We start from the raw sequence: 17,083 nt of genomic DNA on the forward strand, positions 1-17,083 counted from the left end.
GCTTTGTGCTGATGAATTGGAAATAGGAATTTCATAGACTTTCTTGCCTGGTCTGGCTTTGAACCAAGATCTTCAGATCTCAGCCTTCTGAGTAGTTAGGATTACAGGCATAAGCCGCTGATGCCTGGCTAGATGTAACTAAAAATATTTTAGTCCGAAAAAAATTGCAGTCTCTTATTCACATATGATTTGAGACTCTCTGTCTCTGCCTCTGTCTCTGTCTCTGTCTGTCTCTGTCTCTGTCTCTGTCTGTCTCTGTCTCTGTCTCTTTCTCTGTCTCTGTCTCTCAAATTAGCTGAGCGTTGATCAATCATACTAATTTTTTCTGACAACCAGCTTTTTGTTTCACGGACTCTTTCGTCATTCACATGTGAAAGACTTCCATCGGGTCGAGCTTCTGAGACCTGTGTGCATCTGATGTGTCTGTTCCTCTTCTGGGGTGCCAGTCTGGGGATCGCGGTCCTGGGGGGTGTGCGGCTGTTTCTCTGTCCCCCGGCCTGGCTCTTCCCGAGCTGCCTGCTGAAGGGCGTGTCCCCGGGGACCTGGCCCTGCCACACAGCAGCAGCAGGGACTTTCTGGCTGTGGGCAGCCGACTCCTCTGCCTTGTTTCCATCAGACTGGCATAGTGGGAAGGTGGAGCCAGCTTTCTTTTCCCCACCCCTTGTCAGATGGCCAGTGTTGACCCTTCCCCAAAGTGGCGTGTCAGGCCCCGCGGGGCCCAGGTCTCTGCTGTGCTTGGTCCGGGGCGGTCCCGCTCTGGCCAGAGACGGTTGTCATGGCATCGGTCTCCAACACAAGGGCTCTGCCAGGGGCTGCCCAGCTCTGCGGGCCCCGTGGGGCTTGCTGTTGGAAACAGGGCTTCTGCGAGTCCCTGTACCCCTCCCCCCCAACACATTGGGTCAGGAGTCTCTGGGGACTGCATCTGGACCAGGTGACGGTGGCAGGTGTCACGAGAGCCTTGGACAGGTGGTTTTGTCAGACAGAAGCCTTGTGTTGGCCACAGCCACCGGGGTGAGCGTTGGTGGCCCTCAGTGCAGGAGGGACCCCACCGGAGGCCGGCCTTCGAGGAGGAGAAGGGAGCCTGCCGCTCACCCAGGGCGCCTGCTCGGGACCACAATGCTGAACTCAACGTCCACCGACTGGTTTTGTAAGGTTACGAATAATTTCCCTCACCTGGGCCAACTCCAAAAACAAAATCATCCAAGTCCCCGCCCCTGTCCTGGTGTGGAGCAGGTGTCCAGGCTGCAGGGCCAGGCCTGGGGGCCCCCTGGGCCGCTTTCCCAGCCGGCCCCCGGTTCTAGTTTCTGTTTGCCCAGTGCCTGGCTCCAGCCGGCCCCACCCCCACTCTTTGTCCCTCCAGCCTCAGTTTCTGATTGCCTCTCATCTGCTTATTTGCATCTTCCAGCCCCGCCCCAGGGCTGGCCTTCTTGATTTCCACGTCCTACTTATCCTACTGGAGGATGGTGCTCACAGGAGCCAGTAAACCCCGCCCTGCCAACGGGGGGGGGGGGGGGCAAAAGCAACTTGCAAGATGAAATGTAAGGGGAGGCTCCTGTGTGGGGCTGGCGTGGTGCGGCCTGGCCTGGCCTGGCCCGCTTACTCCGAAGCATTTCCTCCCCACTCAGGCCTGGGACACAGAGCGCAGCCTGCCGTGGGGCGCTGGTTCTGCCGGCTGGGAATGGAGCTGGGGAGAGGTGGCGCAGGGCCAGTGCCCGGGCGGCTGGGCAGGGTGGGTCTGAGACCCCTCAGGCCCTTGGGGCTCTTGGAACTTGCGTCTTCAGGACCATAGGGGGTGGGGGCCCTGACAAGGCGATTATCTTTGGTCAGAGCTAGGTGGGTGTAGCTCAGCAGCAACGCACTTGCCTAGCAAGTGCAGCGTCCTGGGTTCGATCCCCTAAACCAAGAAAGAAAAAAAAAATACAGTTATTTTTTTTAAAAACTAGTTTTTTTTCAGTACTGAGGTTTAAACGTGGAGATGTGCTCTCCCTGGGCAGGGGCTCTTCCCCTTGAGCCATGCACTCAGCCTTTTTTGCTTTCATTGTTTTCTTCAGATACAGCCTCAAGATTTTGCCTGGGGTTGGCCTCGCACAAACCACCGCTGCATCTGGTCCAGCTTATTTGCTGGGATGGGAGTCTCACTAACTTTTTGCCCGGGCTCACCTTGGATTTTTGCCTCCTGAGGAACGGGTTACAGGAGTGAGCCACCAGGCCCAGCCAGGTTTATTTTTTAGGTACTAGAGCTTGAACTTGAGGCCTAGTGCTTGCTAGGCAGAGGCTGTAGACTTGAGCCATGGCCCCAGCCCTGAGTAAGTTGGGTTTTTTTTTTTCACTCTGAATATTTAAAAGACCTGCAGTCAGTCCATTTCCGTATGTCTGCCTCAGCACATCTTCATTATAAGGGAGTGTGCACCAGACCTGGCCCTGGGCTGAGTCACGATCCTGCCCCTACAGAAACTGCTCTTAGAACTTCAGAAATGCGTGGGGTGATGGAGAGGCTGATGGAGCCAGGAAAGAAAATTAGCGAAAGGGAGTTAGAGGAGATGTCGTTGGATTGCCGGGGAAGATTGCCATGGACAGGGAACAGCAGGTGCAAAGGCCCTGGGGTCTTTTCACCGCACATTGGGCGCAAAAAGACTGTCGTGTGCCTGGAGTGGTGGCCAGAGCCAGGTGGACAAGAGGTGGTCCTTGGACACCAGCAGCCCTGCGTGAGCAGCGGCCACACCCCGGCCCTGAGGACCTGCGTGGACGCCATGCATCTCACTCCCGAGACACGGGGCATCTGTAATCTCACATCCCACCAGTTTCCCCTGAGGGTTGTGGTTGATGGAGTGTCACCTTGGGCGTGCACGTGCGCACACGCGTGTGAGAAAGAGAGAATGGTGCCCAAGACGAGGGTGTTTCCTGGCCCAGGCCCGTGTGCTCCCGGGAGCTGCCCCTCTGCCCCCCGACAGCCCCAGGACCCCGGGTCTCACAGTGCCACACGGGCCCCCTGCCCACAGGTTTGCTACGCAGGAGAGGAACGCGCTGCTGCTGTACAACGGCCGCTTCAATGAGAAGCACGACTTCATCGCCCTGGAGATTGTGGAGGAGCAGGTGCAGCTCACCTTCTCTGCAGGTGGGCCTCCCGCCGGGCCGAGACGGGGCCTCGCGGTGCCGGTCACCGTCTGCGTGTTTGAACACCCGAGCTGCTTCTCCTTAGCGTCCGCATTCTAAGGCCAAGAATCTGCCCAGCAGAAGATTCCAGAAGGCACAAAGATGTTCACTGCAGTGTTATCTGCAGCAGTGAAACTAGGAATGCAGAACTGCCATTTCCCCAGAGTTGAGAGCTGTTCTGTAAAGGGTCGTATACTCTTTTTTGCTCAAGGCTGGTTGAGCCAGGCCTCCACTCTTGCATTTGAGGAGGTAGAGTCTTGTGAATTTTTCTGCCTGGGCTGGCTTTGCACCGTGATCCTCTAGATCACAGCCTTCTGAGTATCTAGGATTACACTCTTTTTCCGTGCTGAAGCTAGGACGCAGCCTTGTGCATGGTAGGCGAGCGTTGTACCCCTTAGCTACCTTCAACGCCCCGAAGGTTAAAAACATTAACAAAGGCACTGAGGGTACTGTCCTGGCCGTTAGGCCGCAGCGTCTGTGGGATTGTCTGCCATTCCCATCTGTGTGGTTCTGGCACACATGATGACTGCCACCCAGTTTTCTGTCACTGTAACAAAGTACCTGAGATCAACAGTTTATGAAGAGGAGAGGTTTGGGCGCCGCAGGGGCGGTTGGTGCCCAGCTGGAGGGGACCCCTGCGGTCCCAGCCTGGTACTAACCCTTCCTGTCGCAATCTCCATCTTTACAAGGAGGAACAAGGGTTGAATTGGTAACTAGAAAGACTCAGGACGGGCAGTAGGGACACGTGCTGTGGCTGGGGCCCAGTGAGCCACGCCCTGCTCCAGCGGGTGAGGGCCGAGCCGGTGTCCCTGGCCCGGAGGCGGGGGGTGGGGAACGCGTCACCACAGGGGCCGTGTGGAGGAAGGGGGGACCGGGGCGGGCCGGGAGCGAGGTGTCCAGCCTGATCCTCGGCCCCGCCCGCCTTACCCGGCCGTTTCTCTCTGGGTCTTCCTCCCTCTGCAGGGGAGACGACGACTACCGTGGCTCCCGTGGTCCCCGGAGGCGTGAGCGACGGCCGGTGGCACTCGGTGCTGGTGCATTACTATAACAAGGTAGGACAGCCGCGCCGCCCTCCCCCAGCGGCGGGTCCGTCTGGGACGTGTGTGCGTGAAATGTCGGAGCACAGGCCGTTGGGACTGGTCTGGGAGGGGGGTGGCCGTGGGGGGTCCCGGGACCCCCGGCCCTGCACGGAGGCTGGGGGGCCAAGGCAGGGGCCGGAGGTGGCGCAGCGGGACCAGGTCTGATGCCCCAGGTCTGCTCCACGGAGCCGCCCAGACGGAAGCACCGGGCCGCTGTGGCTCTGCCCGGAGCATCTGGACGGGGCCCGTGGGGCGGACGCTCCGGCCTTGGGCGCACCGACCAGTCAGAGCACGGATGCCCCGGGCCAGGACGCTCTCCCTGCAGCCTGGCTGCGTCCACCTCCGAGCCCGGCCTGTCCCCGGGCCCTGTGCCAGCCGGGCCCGTGCCCCCCCACGGCTGCTTCCAGCGTGGCAGCCGGCGGCGTCCCGGGACTGCCAGCCACAGCCACAGTGCCCCCTGCGGTCGTGCACGCAGGCCCCGCTGCATTGCGGTGGCAGGCGGGGTGGGGGCGGGGCGGCGCCCGCCTCCCTCCCCACATCACGGCCCTCCGGAACCATCTGGAGCCCCGCAGCAGTGTGCCCCGCTGGGTCAGGGCCCCGTGGTCGCCGTGTTGATATCTCTGTCCAGCTGCTAATGCGCTACCTCAGCCCTGGCTCTGAACACCGGAAGTGCCAGCCAGGCCCTGCCTGCCCTTCCCACCTGGACACAGCTCGGAAGAGCTGGGGTGCTGGGGTGCACACGGATACCCAGGATCGTCCCGTGGGAAGGGGGGCGTCCTGTGGAAAGGGGGGGCTTGCATTCACCGCCACGTAGGTGGGGGTGGGTCATGGGACTCCGTGCTTCCGTTTCCAGGCCGAGTCCCTTCTGCAGCCCCTGAATGAAGCCCTGAGCCAGCATTAGGTCTTTGCCCAGCTGTTTCCCTGTTTTGCCAGAGGGAATGTAAGGGAGGAAGCCAGCCAGGGCCTGTTACATCCTTGCCTCCAGGCTGTGGTTTGAACTGGCAGAGCAGGGAGGGACATGCGCAGAGAACAGGTGTTTCTGCGGCATGGGGTGCTGTGTGATTCCCCCAGGGAGTGCTCCTGCCAGTCCTGGGGTTGGCGCTGAGGCTGTCCCCGAGCCGCCAGCCAGCGCAGGCCCGGTCAGCTCGGGGGCACTCCGGGGGGGGCAGCGGCCTGAGGTCAGGATGCCACCAGAGTCGGCAGTGGAGGTGATCTTCCAGAGGTCCCTGGCCCTGCTGGACTGCTGTGTTATCATCAGTGCCCTCTCTGTTCCTCTCCGCTGTGTGGCTCCGGGGATGAGGGCAGAGGCGGGGGGGGGGGTGCTGAGGAGCAGCCTGGGGAGCCCTCGGGGAACTTTCCTGGCCTTCTCCTCTCATGTCACGTCGCTCCTGTCATTGGCCAACTCACATGGCCATGCAGTCTCCAGAGAACAGGAACAGATCAGCTTGTAGCCTCTGGGAAGTCCCAGGGCAGTGGTGTGGGGGGTGGGGTGGGGAGGGGTGCGCTCCAGCGTGAAAAGGGTGTGGGTGTGATTCTCTTCCCAGTCCTCTGATCACACACCGCATCCCATAGAGCTGGAGCTGGTGCCCTCGGGCAGATAAACTGGGGTTTTGTTTGTTCACTTGTGTGTGCATGCGTGTGCGTATGTGCCGATGCTAGTGGTAGGCCTGGAACTCAAAGCCTTGAGGGCTTTTCCCCTCAAGGCGAGCCCTCTACCGCTTGGCTTTTTGTGTGGTTAATTGGAGACGAGCATCTCATGGACTTTCCTGAGTGGACACAGAACTGTGATTCCCCAGATCTCAGCCTTCTGAGTAGCTGGGATTCAAGCCATGAGCTCCCAGGGCCTGGCTATTTTTTTCTTCTAAGTGTTTTATTTCAACGAATCATCAGATTTAAATACTGTACCAAATTTTTCTGAAGTTAGTTAAACTTTGCCAAGTATATGAAACCTTTTGACCCAGGACACAGCTGAGCAGGCCTGCCGTTCGGCCACACCCTCACACAGGGTTCAACAAAGAGGAGCCGGGGTGCTCCACAAGCGCCTGCGGGAGTGTACCCCAGGGGTTCAGTGGCCACCAAGCTCCCATTGTCCCAGCCCAGCCCCCAGCTGCAGTGTGAAGCGGCTGTTTCTTCCCGGCGGCATTTCCTGCTTCTCTCCCGGTTCTCTCCCGGCCCTCATGGTATTCTATAAATACCGAGTGTCCGGGCCTGCGCGCAGCAGCTTCCGCGCCTGCCGCGGGTCATAGGGGAAGGCGGCAGCGCTGTTATCCTCCATCTCGGCCTGGAGTGTTGAAGCCGCGCAGAGCAGGTAATCGAAGCCAGCGCAGGGCCCCAGGTGGCCCGCAAGCCCCGTTCGAGGTGGCGGTGCCCCTGGTGGCGTTGGAGGCTGGGGAGGACGCGCCCTGCCACGCCACTGGCCGCGGCGCTGCCTCCTCTCCCGCACACACAGGCTGGCGGACGGGGCCAGACACCTGCTGTGGAAACAGGACAGCTCCCTGGACGCCTGGAGCCCCTCCCCGGCCTTTGTGCTCCCTACCATGCCGTGGAAAGTCCCCCGGGGCCGGCGGCTTACTGTCTGGGGTGGCTGGCCTTCCTGCCACCTGCCACCTGTCCCGTCCCCGCGCCCGGCCACCCTCCACCCTCTCCCAGTGTCCCCAGGCCACTTCGCGCCTTCCCTGGCTGCCTGGCCTCTGCCCCCCACACCAGGCCTGTGCGCTGACAGGTGTCTCGCCTAGGGCAGGCATGCGCCAGCCCCTGAGGTCCTCACAGCCCTGGAGAATGGGGCAGGGGTTGGCCAGAGTGTGGCTGTGGTGTTTGTCAGCCACTCTGTCCAGCGTGCCATCCCCGGCTGTCACCGGCCCCCCTTGCCGTGACCGCAGGCTCACCATAGGCCAGCCTGCTCCCTCGCTGCCCCTTACCAGCCCTTCGCCTTGCCCACCGCTCAGCAGCCGCGGCCGGAGAAGGGGCTGCCCAGGGAGCTGGCCAGGAAGAAAGCAAGCGAGGGGTCCCAGGGTCGGTGCCCTGAAGCCCGGACTCTGGACAGAGAGGGACGCTGAGGTCCTCAGTGGAGCAGGCCAGGCTTTGTGAGTGTGCATGTGAGGGGTGAGGGTCTGTGCACAGTGCACAGTGGGGGAGTCTGCTGGCGAAGGCTAGCTTAGGGCCTTCTGTCTGTCCGTCTGCGCGGCCCCGGCTCCCTGCCTGCTGCAGGGGCAGTGACTGCGGCCGGCTCCCCGCGGCCTCTGGCTTGCCCCACAGTTCTTGGGGCTCTTCGCGTGGCTCAGGGTGGGGCTGGCTGGAGCCGGGGCTGGCCCACCGGCTCTTTCCCGGAGCTCCGGCCCTGCCGCCCGCCGTCAGGGCCCGGCTTTGTGTCAGGCAGAATGAGGGAAACGTGGCTGGCTTTGTGGGAACTGATAGAGGACCCGCAAGGCGCCTGTAGCCTGTGACCCTGGTTGAGAAGCAGTTTGAGTCTTACGATGAGGGGACCCCATCTTGCCCGCTGTCCAGGGGTCAGAGGTCAGGGTGCCGCCTGGCTTGGGGGTGATGGTCACTAGAGATGGCGGCGGCCCCTGTCCTGTGTCCGTGCCGACCTTGGGCATGCGCAGCTGCGCCGCACGTAGGCCAGGAGGCCGAGGTGGCTGCCCGGCATGCGGCCCTCTGCAGGGGCTTCCGGACCCTTCATCACGGCGTCGGCCTGAGCCCTCCAGGTGGGAGCCTGGCCCGGCCCAGGGCAGCACGCCACCTGACCCGGGTCACGGGCAGGTGATGGGGTCGGGGCGCCGGAGCTGTGCAGGGGACCTTGCGCTCTCTGACAGCTTGGATTGGTTCCCAGCCGCTGCCCCGCCGCGGGCAGCCAGGGCGCATGCCTGAAAGACCTGGCTCTTGTTTTTACCCTTGCCGTTAAACCCAAGGGGAGTGACTTAGAGGAGAGACCCTGAGTGTGTGCGGTGGCCAGCGGCGGGAGGAGATGGGCCTTTGTGCTCAGAGGCAGCTCCAGGCCTCGCTGCGCCACGCCCAGGGCTGGTGCGGTCTGTGGCACACAGCCATTTTATTCTGGCGGAGAAACCCAGGCCTGTGCTCAGTTTGGGAAGATGGAGGCTGTCTTACCGCTGGGCAAAGCCGGCCCTCTGGTATGTGGCCGTTTGGTTCCCCGAATGTTGGCAGTGCCTGGCCTGCCAACACCACAGCGCAGGCAGAACTACACGAAGGGGCGTGGGCATCTCACCCCAGTGTGGCCCACCCCGTCCTAGGCCCTGGGGCATCTGCGGTTACAGCAGGCAGGGCCTTTGCCCCCGGGACTTGTATTCTGGTGGGGAAGCCAAGAAGGCAAAGATGAGGAGAACGATGCAGCAGAACCAGATTTCCCACACGACACCCCGGGAGGCTCCTCCCTCACAGCTGGTGCGGGGTCTCCGCTCTGCGCCTTCCCGGAGGTTGCTGTGGGTCAGTCTGAACCCTGCTGTGTTGGAGAATGGCGCCTCATAGCTGGTGAGTGCCACATTTGGACTCTTTGCACACATTCCTGCGGTCCGGCCGTCTGTGAATTCTCTGATATGAACGTCGGTTAATCATTGCTGACACTGAACGAGAATCCATTCCCGTCCCGAGGCCCGCCCCGGTGTCTGGTGTCTAAGCACCCTGCACCCCTCCCACCGGGCTGAAACTGGACCCCCACCGCCCCGCCAGCCTCCTGACAGCGTGGAACTGTCTGCAGCAGGTTAAAAGGCTTGCGGAAACCTGAGCGCTCGGCAGGCCCAAAGGCTTTTGTGGGCTCACAAAAGCTCCCACCACGGCTTATAGGCTTGGGGGGTGGAAGGGAGCCAGCGGGGAGGCCCGGGAGAATGGTGGGCCCCCCCCCCACGGATTCTGTATCCGCCCTCCCAACCGGTCCTTCGGGTGATGGGTCGCACAGCCTTTCACGGGCTCCTTCAGCTGACAGCAGCCCGGGCCTCGGGCAGGCTCTGCTCGGAGCAGCCGCGCTGGCTCGGGCGCCCACCGGGGTGTGTCGTCAGTGCATGCTCTCCGGTCTGTCTTCTTTGTTCAGCCCGGCCACCACTGCGCTTTCTGTCCTCTGTGTAAGGCCTGGGCGTCCGGCCTCCCTCTCCCCTGTGGATGGGGGGCAGCTTCCAGGTCTGGCTGCCTGACTTGCTAGACTTAGCTGAGCCTTCCTGTTCCCGGCTTCCTTCTGCATAAGAATATAGTTGACAGCCGTGGTGGCTCACGCCTGTAATCCTAGTTCAGGAAGCCGAGATCTGGGAGGATCATCGTTTGAAGCCAGCTGGAAAGCCAGCAGGAAAGTGCATGTAAGAATCTATCCCCCAAATAGCCATCAAACAGCCAGGCTGGAGGTGTGGCTCCAGTGGTGGAGTGTGAGATGTGAGCAGGCAAGCCGGCACCAGCAAAAGCGGGGGTGAGAGTGGGGAGTTCCGCCACTCGCCGCTGCGCCCTTCAGTGGCTATCTCAAAACGCAGCTTACGTGGGGAAAAGAGCCCGTCTGCCCTTACCGCTCCTCACTGTGCTGGGCCCGCTGAGCCTCAGATCACTTTCTCTTGGGCCACAAATTGGAATGAGCAGCTCCTGTTGCTTTCTTTTTAGAAGCGAGGGTGTGTGGGGCGGGGTGGAGGGGTGGCATTGGAAGCGGGCCCGGCATTGTTGCCGTTGCCTGCTGTCTCTTCCACTGCCGCCTTTTCATTCTGTGTGCTGGCTTTCAAGCTGTAACACAGTTGTGTGTGTGTGTGTGCGTGTGTGTGTGTGTGCGTGCGTGTGTGCGTGTGTGTGTGCGTGCGTGCGTGTGTGTGCATGTGTGTGTGCGTGCGTGTGTGTGTGTGCGTGCGTGCGTGTGTGTGCGTGTGTGTGTGTGTGCGCACGCGCACGCCGGTTCTGAGGCTTGAAATCAGAGCCTGGGCACTCTCTCTCTTTCACTCAAGGCTGGTGCTCTACTACTTGAGCCACATATCCACTTTTAGCTATATTGGTGTCGTCTCGTGGACATTCCTGTCCAGGCTGGCTTCGAACTGCAGTCCTCAGATCTCTGCCTCCTGAGTAGCTAGGATTACCAGCATGAGCCACCAGCGCGGCCTTCCTCTTTTTCAGTGCTGGGGTGGAACTCAGGGCCCTGCAGTTGCCAGGCAAGTGCTCTGCCGTTAAGTTACATCCCTTCTGCTCTTCCCCCGTGATGGCTCCGTGCTTTGCGAGAAAGGCCAGTGCCCCTGGGGGGGGGGGGGGCTGCCGGGGACCTCAGCCTCCCTTTCCCCAGACCCCACCTGCGGTCCGCTCCATCAGGCCCAGACTGAAGTCAGCTGCCGGTGGAATGCCTCCATCAGCAAAAACTGTCCTGCAGACAAACCTGGGTGCTTATTTTTTTTTCCCTGTCTTTTTACCCTCAGTTTTCCTTTTCTTGCCGGGCTGAGCTGTTTGATTACAAGCAGCAGTTTGCCACAATTGCAATTTTGTAAATAGCAGCTTAGTTTCATTAAAGCCTAGCAGGGTAAAGTGCCGTTTACGCCCCTCTCTGAAAGTCTCTCCCATCACCAAAGTGTAAATTACCAGCTGGGGAGGCAGCGCCAGGGTGGCTCATCTTCCTCAGGATCACACCTAACATTTAAGCATCCCTAATGGACTGTTTTCCAATCAGGCTGCTGTCACGGAGCAAGCAAACAGGTGATTTTTCCAAACCATCTAAGTATTGCTTAGCGCAATGGTGAAGTCAGCCTCTAAGGACGTGGATTATCGGACCTGGTGGTTTCACCAGCAGTGTAAAAGGTGATGCATACGCCGGGGAGATGGCAGGCCTAAGAAGGGCCTGCAGTTGTCTAGTGTACCTTAGGGTTGACCTCAGAGTCCGGGAATGCAGGGAGGACCGGTATTCCCCCATCAAGCCCCCACATCGCACAGGGAGGCTGCAGGGGGTGGACAGGGTGGGTCTGGAATAGACCTGGGATGGTGGTGTCCAGCCACATAGGCCGTGCGCCGCCCAGCTCCAGCTGCCTGGGTAAATGAGCCCTGGAGTCACACGACTCGGCCTCCTGGATGAGTCCCTGTGGCCAGCAACCCGATCACTCCCAGCCCCGTCTCCCACCCAAATGGGCGCTTCGTTCCTTTGTGAAAACTGACTTTTTTTTAATAGTTGTTCCCCAATTTAAAAAATTGAAGAGCCAAGTTCCAATGGCTTAGCCTTGTAATTGCAGCTACTCAGGAGCCTGAGAGCTGAGGATGGTTCAAAGCCAGCTTAGGCAGAAAAGTCCCAGAGACTGTGCTCTCCGATGAACCATCAAAAAGCTGGAAGTTGAGCTGGGGCTCAACTGGCAGAGTACCAGTCTTGAGCAAAAGAGCTAAGGGACAGCACCCAGACCCTGGGTTTAAGCCTTAATATCAGGGAACGTGCACACACACACACACACACACACACACACACACAACACAGCATTGATGATTTAATAGTACGTTAGAAAGCATGAGTGCATCACATGATGAGCTCAAACTGACCCTACAGTTCTCAAGAAGTATGGGGCCCTTGTTTTTACCTTTCTTCTTTTGGAATGGGCGTAGCCAGCCTGGAAGTCCTGGGTTCCGGTGATCCTCCTGCCCCAGCCTCCAGAACGCTCACTGCAGGTGTTTACCACCATGCCCATCGCGGCTCCTCATTTTCCGGGCCTTTCCCGTGGGCAGGAAGGAGCTCTGTCGTGCGTCCTGTACAGACCGAGGGGCCTGGCAGCACTGCCCTGTCCCCTTCGGCTTGGTCCCCACAGCCACCTGGGGTGCATGGATCCAGAAACGCACGAGAAGCCCAGCTGCAGGTGTGGCGGGCGGCTGTCCCGTGCCTCCGTCAGCTTGGCACCTTTGTGCCGTCTGACCGTGGCTGGCACGGATGGCCCAGTGGCCGTGTCTCCTGACCGTGGCTGGCACGGATGGCCCAGTGGCCGTGTCTCCTGACTGTGGCTGGCACGGATGGCCCAGTGGCCGTGTCTCCTGACCTTGGCTGGCACGGATGGCCCAGTGGCCGTGTCTCCTGACTGTGGCTGGCATGGATGGCCCAGTGGCCGTGTCTCCTGACTCTGCATGGGACAGGAGGGTCCCTCAGGCAAGGTGAGCGTGGGTACGGCATGGCCTGTGCCAGGCAGGCTCCGGCCTGATCGGGGAGCTCTTGACACAGGGCAGCGTCTTTGGGGCGGGAGTGCGTGCTGGCATCGGTTCCCTGGAACACAGGGTTGGGATGGACGGGGCCCAGCTGAGGATCCCCAGGGCAGCAGAGCACGGGTTCAGAAGAACTTTCCAGGCTACAGCACGTGCCTGTGTCCTGGGGCCGGGTAATGAGGAATCCAAGACAGGGCAGCTCAGACGTGAGCAGGACCGCGTTCCTCCGGGCGCTCTGAGAGTCCTCCCCGCCCTCCGCTGCTCTGGTTGAGGTCCTCCCCGCCCCTCCCCCCCCCGCTGTGGGCAGGGGTGGCAGTGCTGTGCGTCCTTGACCCGCGTCCCCCGTGTCCTTGACCCGTGTCCCCCGTGCCCTTGTCTGTCTGGCTGGAGCCGTGGCTGTCCTGGCTCAGCCGCCCCTGTGCAGCTCGGGCTCCTTTCCCTCTGGGCTCAGCCGTGTGTGCCGAGGCCGCTCTCCCCGGGCTCTGGGGCACTGGGAAGGAGGAGAGCTGTCCTGGTCCCTTGTCCCTCGGCCCCCACGGGCGGTGTGCGTGGGCTGGGTGCCCACGGAGGGCTCCCTGGGGGAGCAGTGCTGACCTTGGTCTTCCTGTGCCCACAGCCCAACATCGGCCGCCTGGGCCTGCCCCACGGGCCGTCCGGGGAGAAGGTGGCGGTGGTGACCGTGGACGATTGTGACACAGCCGTGGCCGTGCACTTCGGCGGCTACGTGGGGAACTACAGCTGCGCTGCGCAGGGCACCCAGAGCGGCTCGAAGAAGTGAGTCCTCTGAGCGGCCTCCAGGCACCCGCCCCCACGGTGCCCCTGGGCCCGGCACAGGCCACCCTGGGCCCCCCAGGCGGGCCAGGCAGGGCACTTCGGTAGCCCCAGCTCAGGCTGGCATCAGATTCCCTCCCGTGGGTCAGGTGGCCTTTTGTCTGAGACATGGAACTCTCTAGAAAAAGTCCCCTTACAAGTATCGGTCAAGAGAAGCCCGCAGCCCTAGACGATGAGTGCAGCTCTCTGACTCGGGCTTCCGGCCCTCTCTCTGGACCCCGACCCCTGGCTTCGTCCAGCGAGCACACACACACACTCCCGCACCGGGTGAGGCAGCCGGGTCTCCCCGCCGGTCCCCGAGGTCTCCCAACACGTTCGCTGGTGGCCATTACCGGGTTTCATTGTTTGTTTGTTTTTGCTTGTGATACCAGATTCTAAACTCGAGCACACGGTCCTGCTGGACTGGATGCTGATTGTATGCTGGTTGAACACAGAGTGGGGTTGGGGTTGTCGTACATAGCCAGGCTGGCCTTGAACCCCCCATCCTCCTACCTTATCCCCTAAGCACTACAGGTGTGTGCAAACAGCCCTGAGCATCCTGTTTTGTTTTGGTTTTGTTTTTTGTCAGTTGTGGGTCTTGAACTCAGGGCCTGGGCACTGTCCCTGAGCTTCTTTTGGTCAAGGCTAGCACTCTACCACTTGAGCCATGGCGTCATTCCCAGCCTTTTCAGTGTATGTGGTATGAAGCAGTCGAACCATGGGCTTCATGCCTGCTAGGTCAGCACTCTACCATGAAGCCACCTTCCCAGCCCCCTTTTTGGTCTTGTGTGTATGTGTGCGTGTATGTGCTTGCTGGTCCTGGGGCTTGAACTCAGGGCCTGTGTTCAAGGCTAGCGCTCTACCACTTGAGCCATAGCTCTACCTCTCACTTTTTTTTTTTGGTACTTAATTGGAAATAAGAGTCTCCCAGACTTTCCTGCTCAGACCAGGATGACAGGCGTGAGCCACCAGTGCCCAGCTGCGAGCATCCATTTTGAAAGTGACATTCAAGCTAATGTAGCCAGTGACCTTCCCCATGACCTCCTCCATTCTCCCCATCCATCTGAGCTGCTGAGTGGTCACTGGCTCACCAAACCTCCAGTAAGTCAGGATTGAGGAAACCGAGGCACAGAGGCTGGAGGGGAACCTCAGAAAGGCCCGGAAGCAGGATCGACTTTGGCCTCTGACGGCCCGGCTTTGGCGCCTGCTCCGCGACACCGCCCTGGCAGCAGCGGCTGCAGGCTCTGCAGCAGAGCTGGCCCCGCGGTGCCCCTCCCCTGGGCATACAGAGTGCGCTGTGCCCCCACAGGTCCCTGGATCTCACCGGCCCACTGCTCCTGGGCGGCGTCCCCAACCTACCTGAAGATTTCCCAGTGCACAACCGACAGTTTGTCGGCTGCATGCGGAACCTGTCCATCGACGGCCGGAATGTGGACATGGCGGGATTTATCGCCAACAATGGCACCAGGGCGGGTATGTGTGGCCGCCGGGGTGCACAGGACTGGCACGGCACCCGCTGCCCATCAGCGGGCACCCTGGGGAGGGCTGCTTGTCCATCCCTAGGGAGCCGTCTTTTCTTAGAGATGTGTGCCCAGCTCCGGGCACCTCCTGGAAGTGGGGGTGGGGACCCAGTCACTGCACACTCCAGGCCTGGTCTGCGCCTCCACAGCTGCCCTGCTCCTGCTGGCCATTGGCTGACCCCGGGACACACGACCCTAGGGTTGTCTGTGTGCCACCAGGTGGCCAGACCAGCCGCTGTGAGTCTTGGCGGTGGGCAGAGCCTTCTAACCATCCCAGCTTGGGGACACAGCCAGTGTTCCCGCCTGGCTGAAGCTTCAGCCACTTCCATTCACATCGGGCCCCTTGTGGGAAGGAGGTGGGTCCCCCGGGGGCCCGCCTCTGGTCCCCTGCGCTAAGGCCTGGCTGTGTGCTCTGCCTTGCCAGGCTGTGCCGCCCAAAGGAACTTCTGCGATGGGACCTCATGCCAGAACGGGGGCACCTGTGTGAACAGGTGGAACATGTATCTGTGCGAGTGCCCGCTCCACTTCGGCGGCAAGAACTGTGAGCAAGGTGAGGGCTTGGCGCTGCTCCTGCCCCGGCCGCAGCTGCCCCGGGCACAGAGGGGGGAGATGGGGGGGGCTGGGGGGGGAGGCTCCAGCCCTGCAGAAGGAGCGCCTCCTCCAGTCAGGGCCAGCCGGAGGTGCGGGGCCCGTTCACCTTCCAGATGGCACCGTCTGGTGAACAGACAGCTGAGTCCTCAGACCCTCAGATCCCTCCCTGCCCCGTGCCCTCCCCCCCCCCCCCCCCCCCGCCTCTGTGCGGTTATAGATAGATCTGGCAGTTTTGAACAGTAACTTCATTTTGAAGCATTTGTTGTTGTTGTTGTTGTTTTTCAGTCATTGACACTTTTAAATTCTAAGATAAATCTGCCAGGCACCTGGGCTCACACCTGTAGTCCTAGCTTCTTAGGAGGTTGGGGTCAGGAGGATGGCGGTTGGAGGCCAGCCAGGCAGTCTCAGTACCGGGCAGCTGGGTGTGTGGTGCGTGCGTGTCAGACCAGCTGAGAAGCGGGAAAGCTTAGATAGAGGATCTCCGGCCAGGCTGGTGTGGGCTGTTTATAACCAGAGCAGGGAGGGCTGGAGGTGGCGCTCAAGCAAACCTTTGAGTTGGAACCCAAGTGCTGCTAATTCATTAACCAGAAAATAAGGAAGGGATGGAGCTGTCCACACCTGTTCGGGGTGTCCACTGCCCGCACCTCCAGATATCCCAGTGCCTGTCAGCAAATGGAGGGCTCTGGGAAGTCCCGCACAGGAGTCACCTACGGGCCCCAATACACAAGCTGTGAAGGGCCCCCTGAGCTGGTCGGCTTCGCCTGGGCCCAGCTGGGCCGAGAGGCAGCTCCTGAGGCGGGGCGCCCGCGCCCCATGAGGCTGTGCGCTCACACCTGCTCTGGGTAGACAGAAGAACCCAGAGTCTTCTGAAGGAAACAATGGGCAGAACTGTGGGCTGGGTGTGTGTGCCAGCGCCCACCCTCCCCTCACGAAGGCTGCCCCTCCCAGAGCCCTGCCCCAGCCTAGGTTCCCGGGCTACGTGGGCCGGACAGGTGGGAGGGTCTGGCAGGCCCACCCCGGGGGCCCCAGGGCTGCCCAGCCCCCCCAGCCCGGGACCCTCGCCACACCTCGGCTATGGACGAAGCGCCCAGGCCTCACCAGGACCCGGTGGGGGTCAGCATTACCCAGTGCTGGGCTCTGAGGGCTGGATTTGTCACAGAGCGCGTGGGCCTTAGTGTTAAGATGAGAAGGGCCCAGGACTGGGGTGAAGCCACCGCCCACCCCAGGGCCTGGCGCCCTCCCTCCACCTGTGCAATGTGGTCTGTGTCCACAGCCATGCCCCATGCCCAGCACTTCAGCGGGGAGAGCCTGGTGTCCTGGAGCGACCTGGACATCACCATCTCTGTGCCCTGGTACCTGGGGCTCATGTTCCGGACCCAGAAGGAGGATGGCGTGCTGCTAGAAGCCACGGCGGGCGTGTCCTCGGGGCTCCATCTCCAGGTGAGTGGGGCCGCAGGGCAGGTGGGAGAGAGGGGGCCGGGTGCGGGGTTTCCCAGGGCGCCTCGCAGGGGCACACCCGCCACTCCTGCGCCTCCTGCGCCCGCCCCAGCGCAGCTGGAAGGGAAATGTGAGCCACGGCCGGGGCAGGAGCACAATCGAGCCATTCAGCGGAGGAGAGGGGCCTGGCTTCCCACCGCGGTTTCCTTTCCAGGGCTTTCTTCCCTTCCTTACAGCCAGGACAGGACTCGTGGTCCTGGGCAGGCAGACCTGGGGTCACGTGCCAGGTGATCTTAGACGGGAGCTCCCCCCTTTCCCCCCCCCCCAGGCTGCGGGGGTCAGGCCTGTTTTCTGGCTAGATTT

The 17,083-nt window shown here is 61.3% G+C and overlaps 1 protein-coding gene across 3 annotated transcripts in view; it reads left to right on the forward strand.

The window, feature by feature from the left end:
• Celsr1 (cadherin EGF LAG seven-pass G-type receptor 1) overlaps positions 1-17,083 on the forward strand; it is a 118,035-nt gene that overhangs the window by 62,282 nt on the left and 38,670 nt on the right. For all 3 annotated transcript variants that reach the window (XR_011367506.1, XM_069999819.1, XM_069999820.1), the window contains exons 4-9: positions 3,000-3,115; positions 4,117-4,205; positions 12,979-13,136; positions 14,482-14,645; positions 15,117-15,242; positions 16,557-16,723. Coding sequence is in view for 2 of the 3 variants with exons in the window: in XM_069999819.1 (XP_069855920.1) it covers positions 3,000-3,115; positions 4,117-4,205; positions 12,979-13,136; positions 14,482-14,645; positions 15,117-15,242; positions 16,557-16,723 (820 nt within the window). In the remaining variant the exon portion in view is untranslated. The remainder of the gene's footprint in view (positions 1-2,999; positions 3,116-4,116; positions 4,206-12,978; positions 13,137-14,481; positions 14,646-15,116; positions 15,243-16,556; positions 16,724-17,083) is intronic.

The sequence above is a fragment of the Dipodomys merriami genome, unplaced genomic scaffold, assembly GCF_024711535.1.
Source record: "Dipodomys merriami isolate MVZ:Mamm:240054 unplaced genomic scaffold, mDipMer1.0.p SCAF_55, whole genome shotgun sequence".
Classification (NCBI taxonomy): domain Eukaryota; kingdom Metazoa; phylum Chordata; class Mammalia; order Rodentia; family Heteromyidae; genus Dipodomys; species Dipodomys merriami.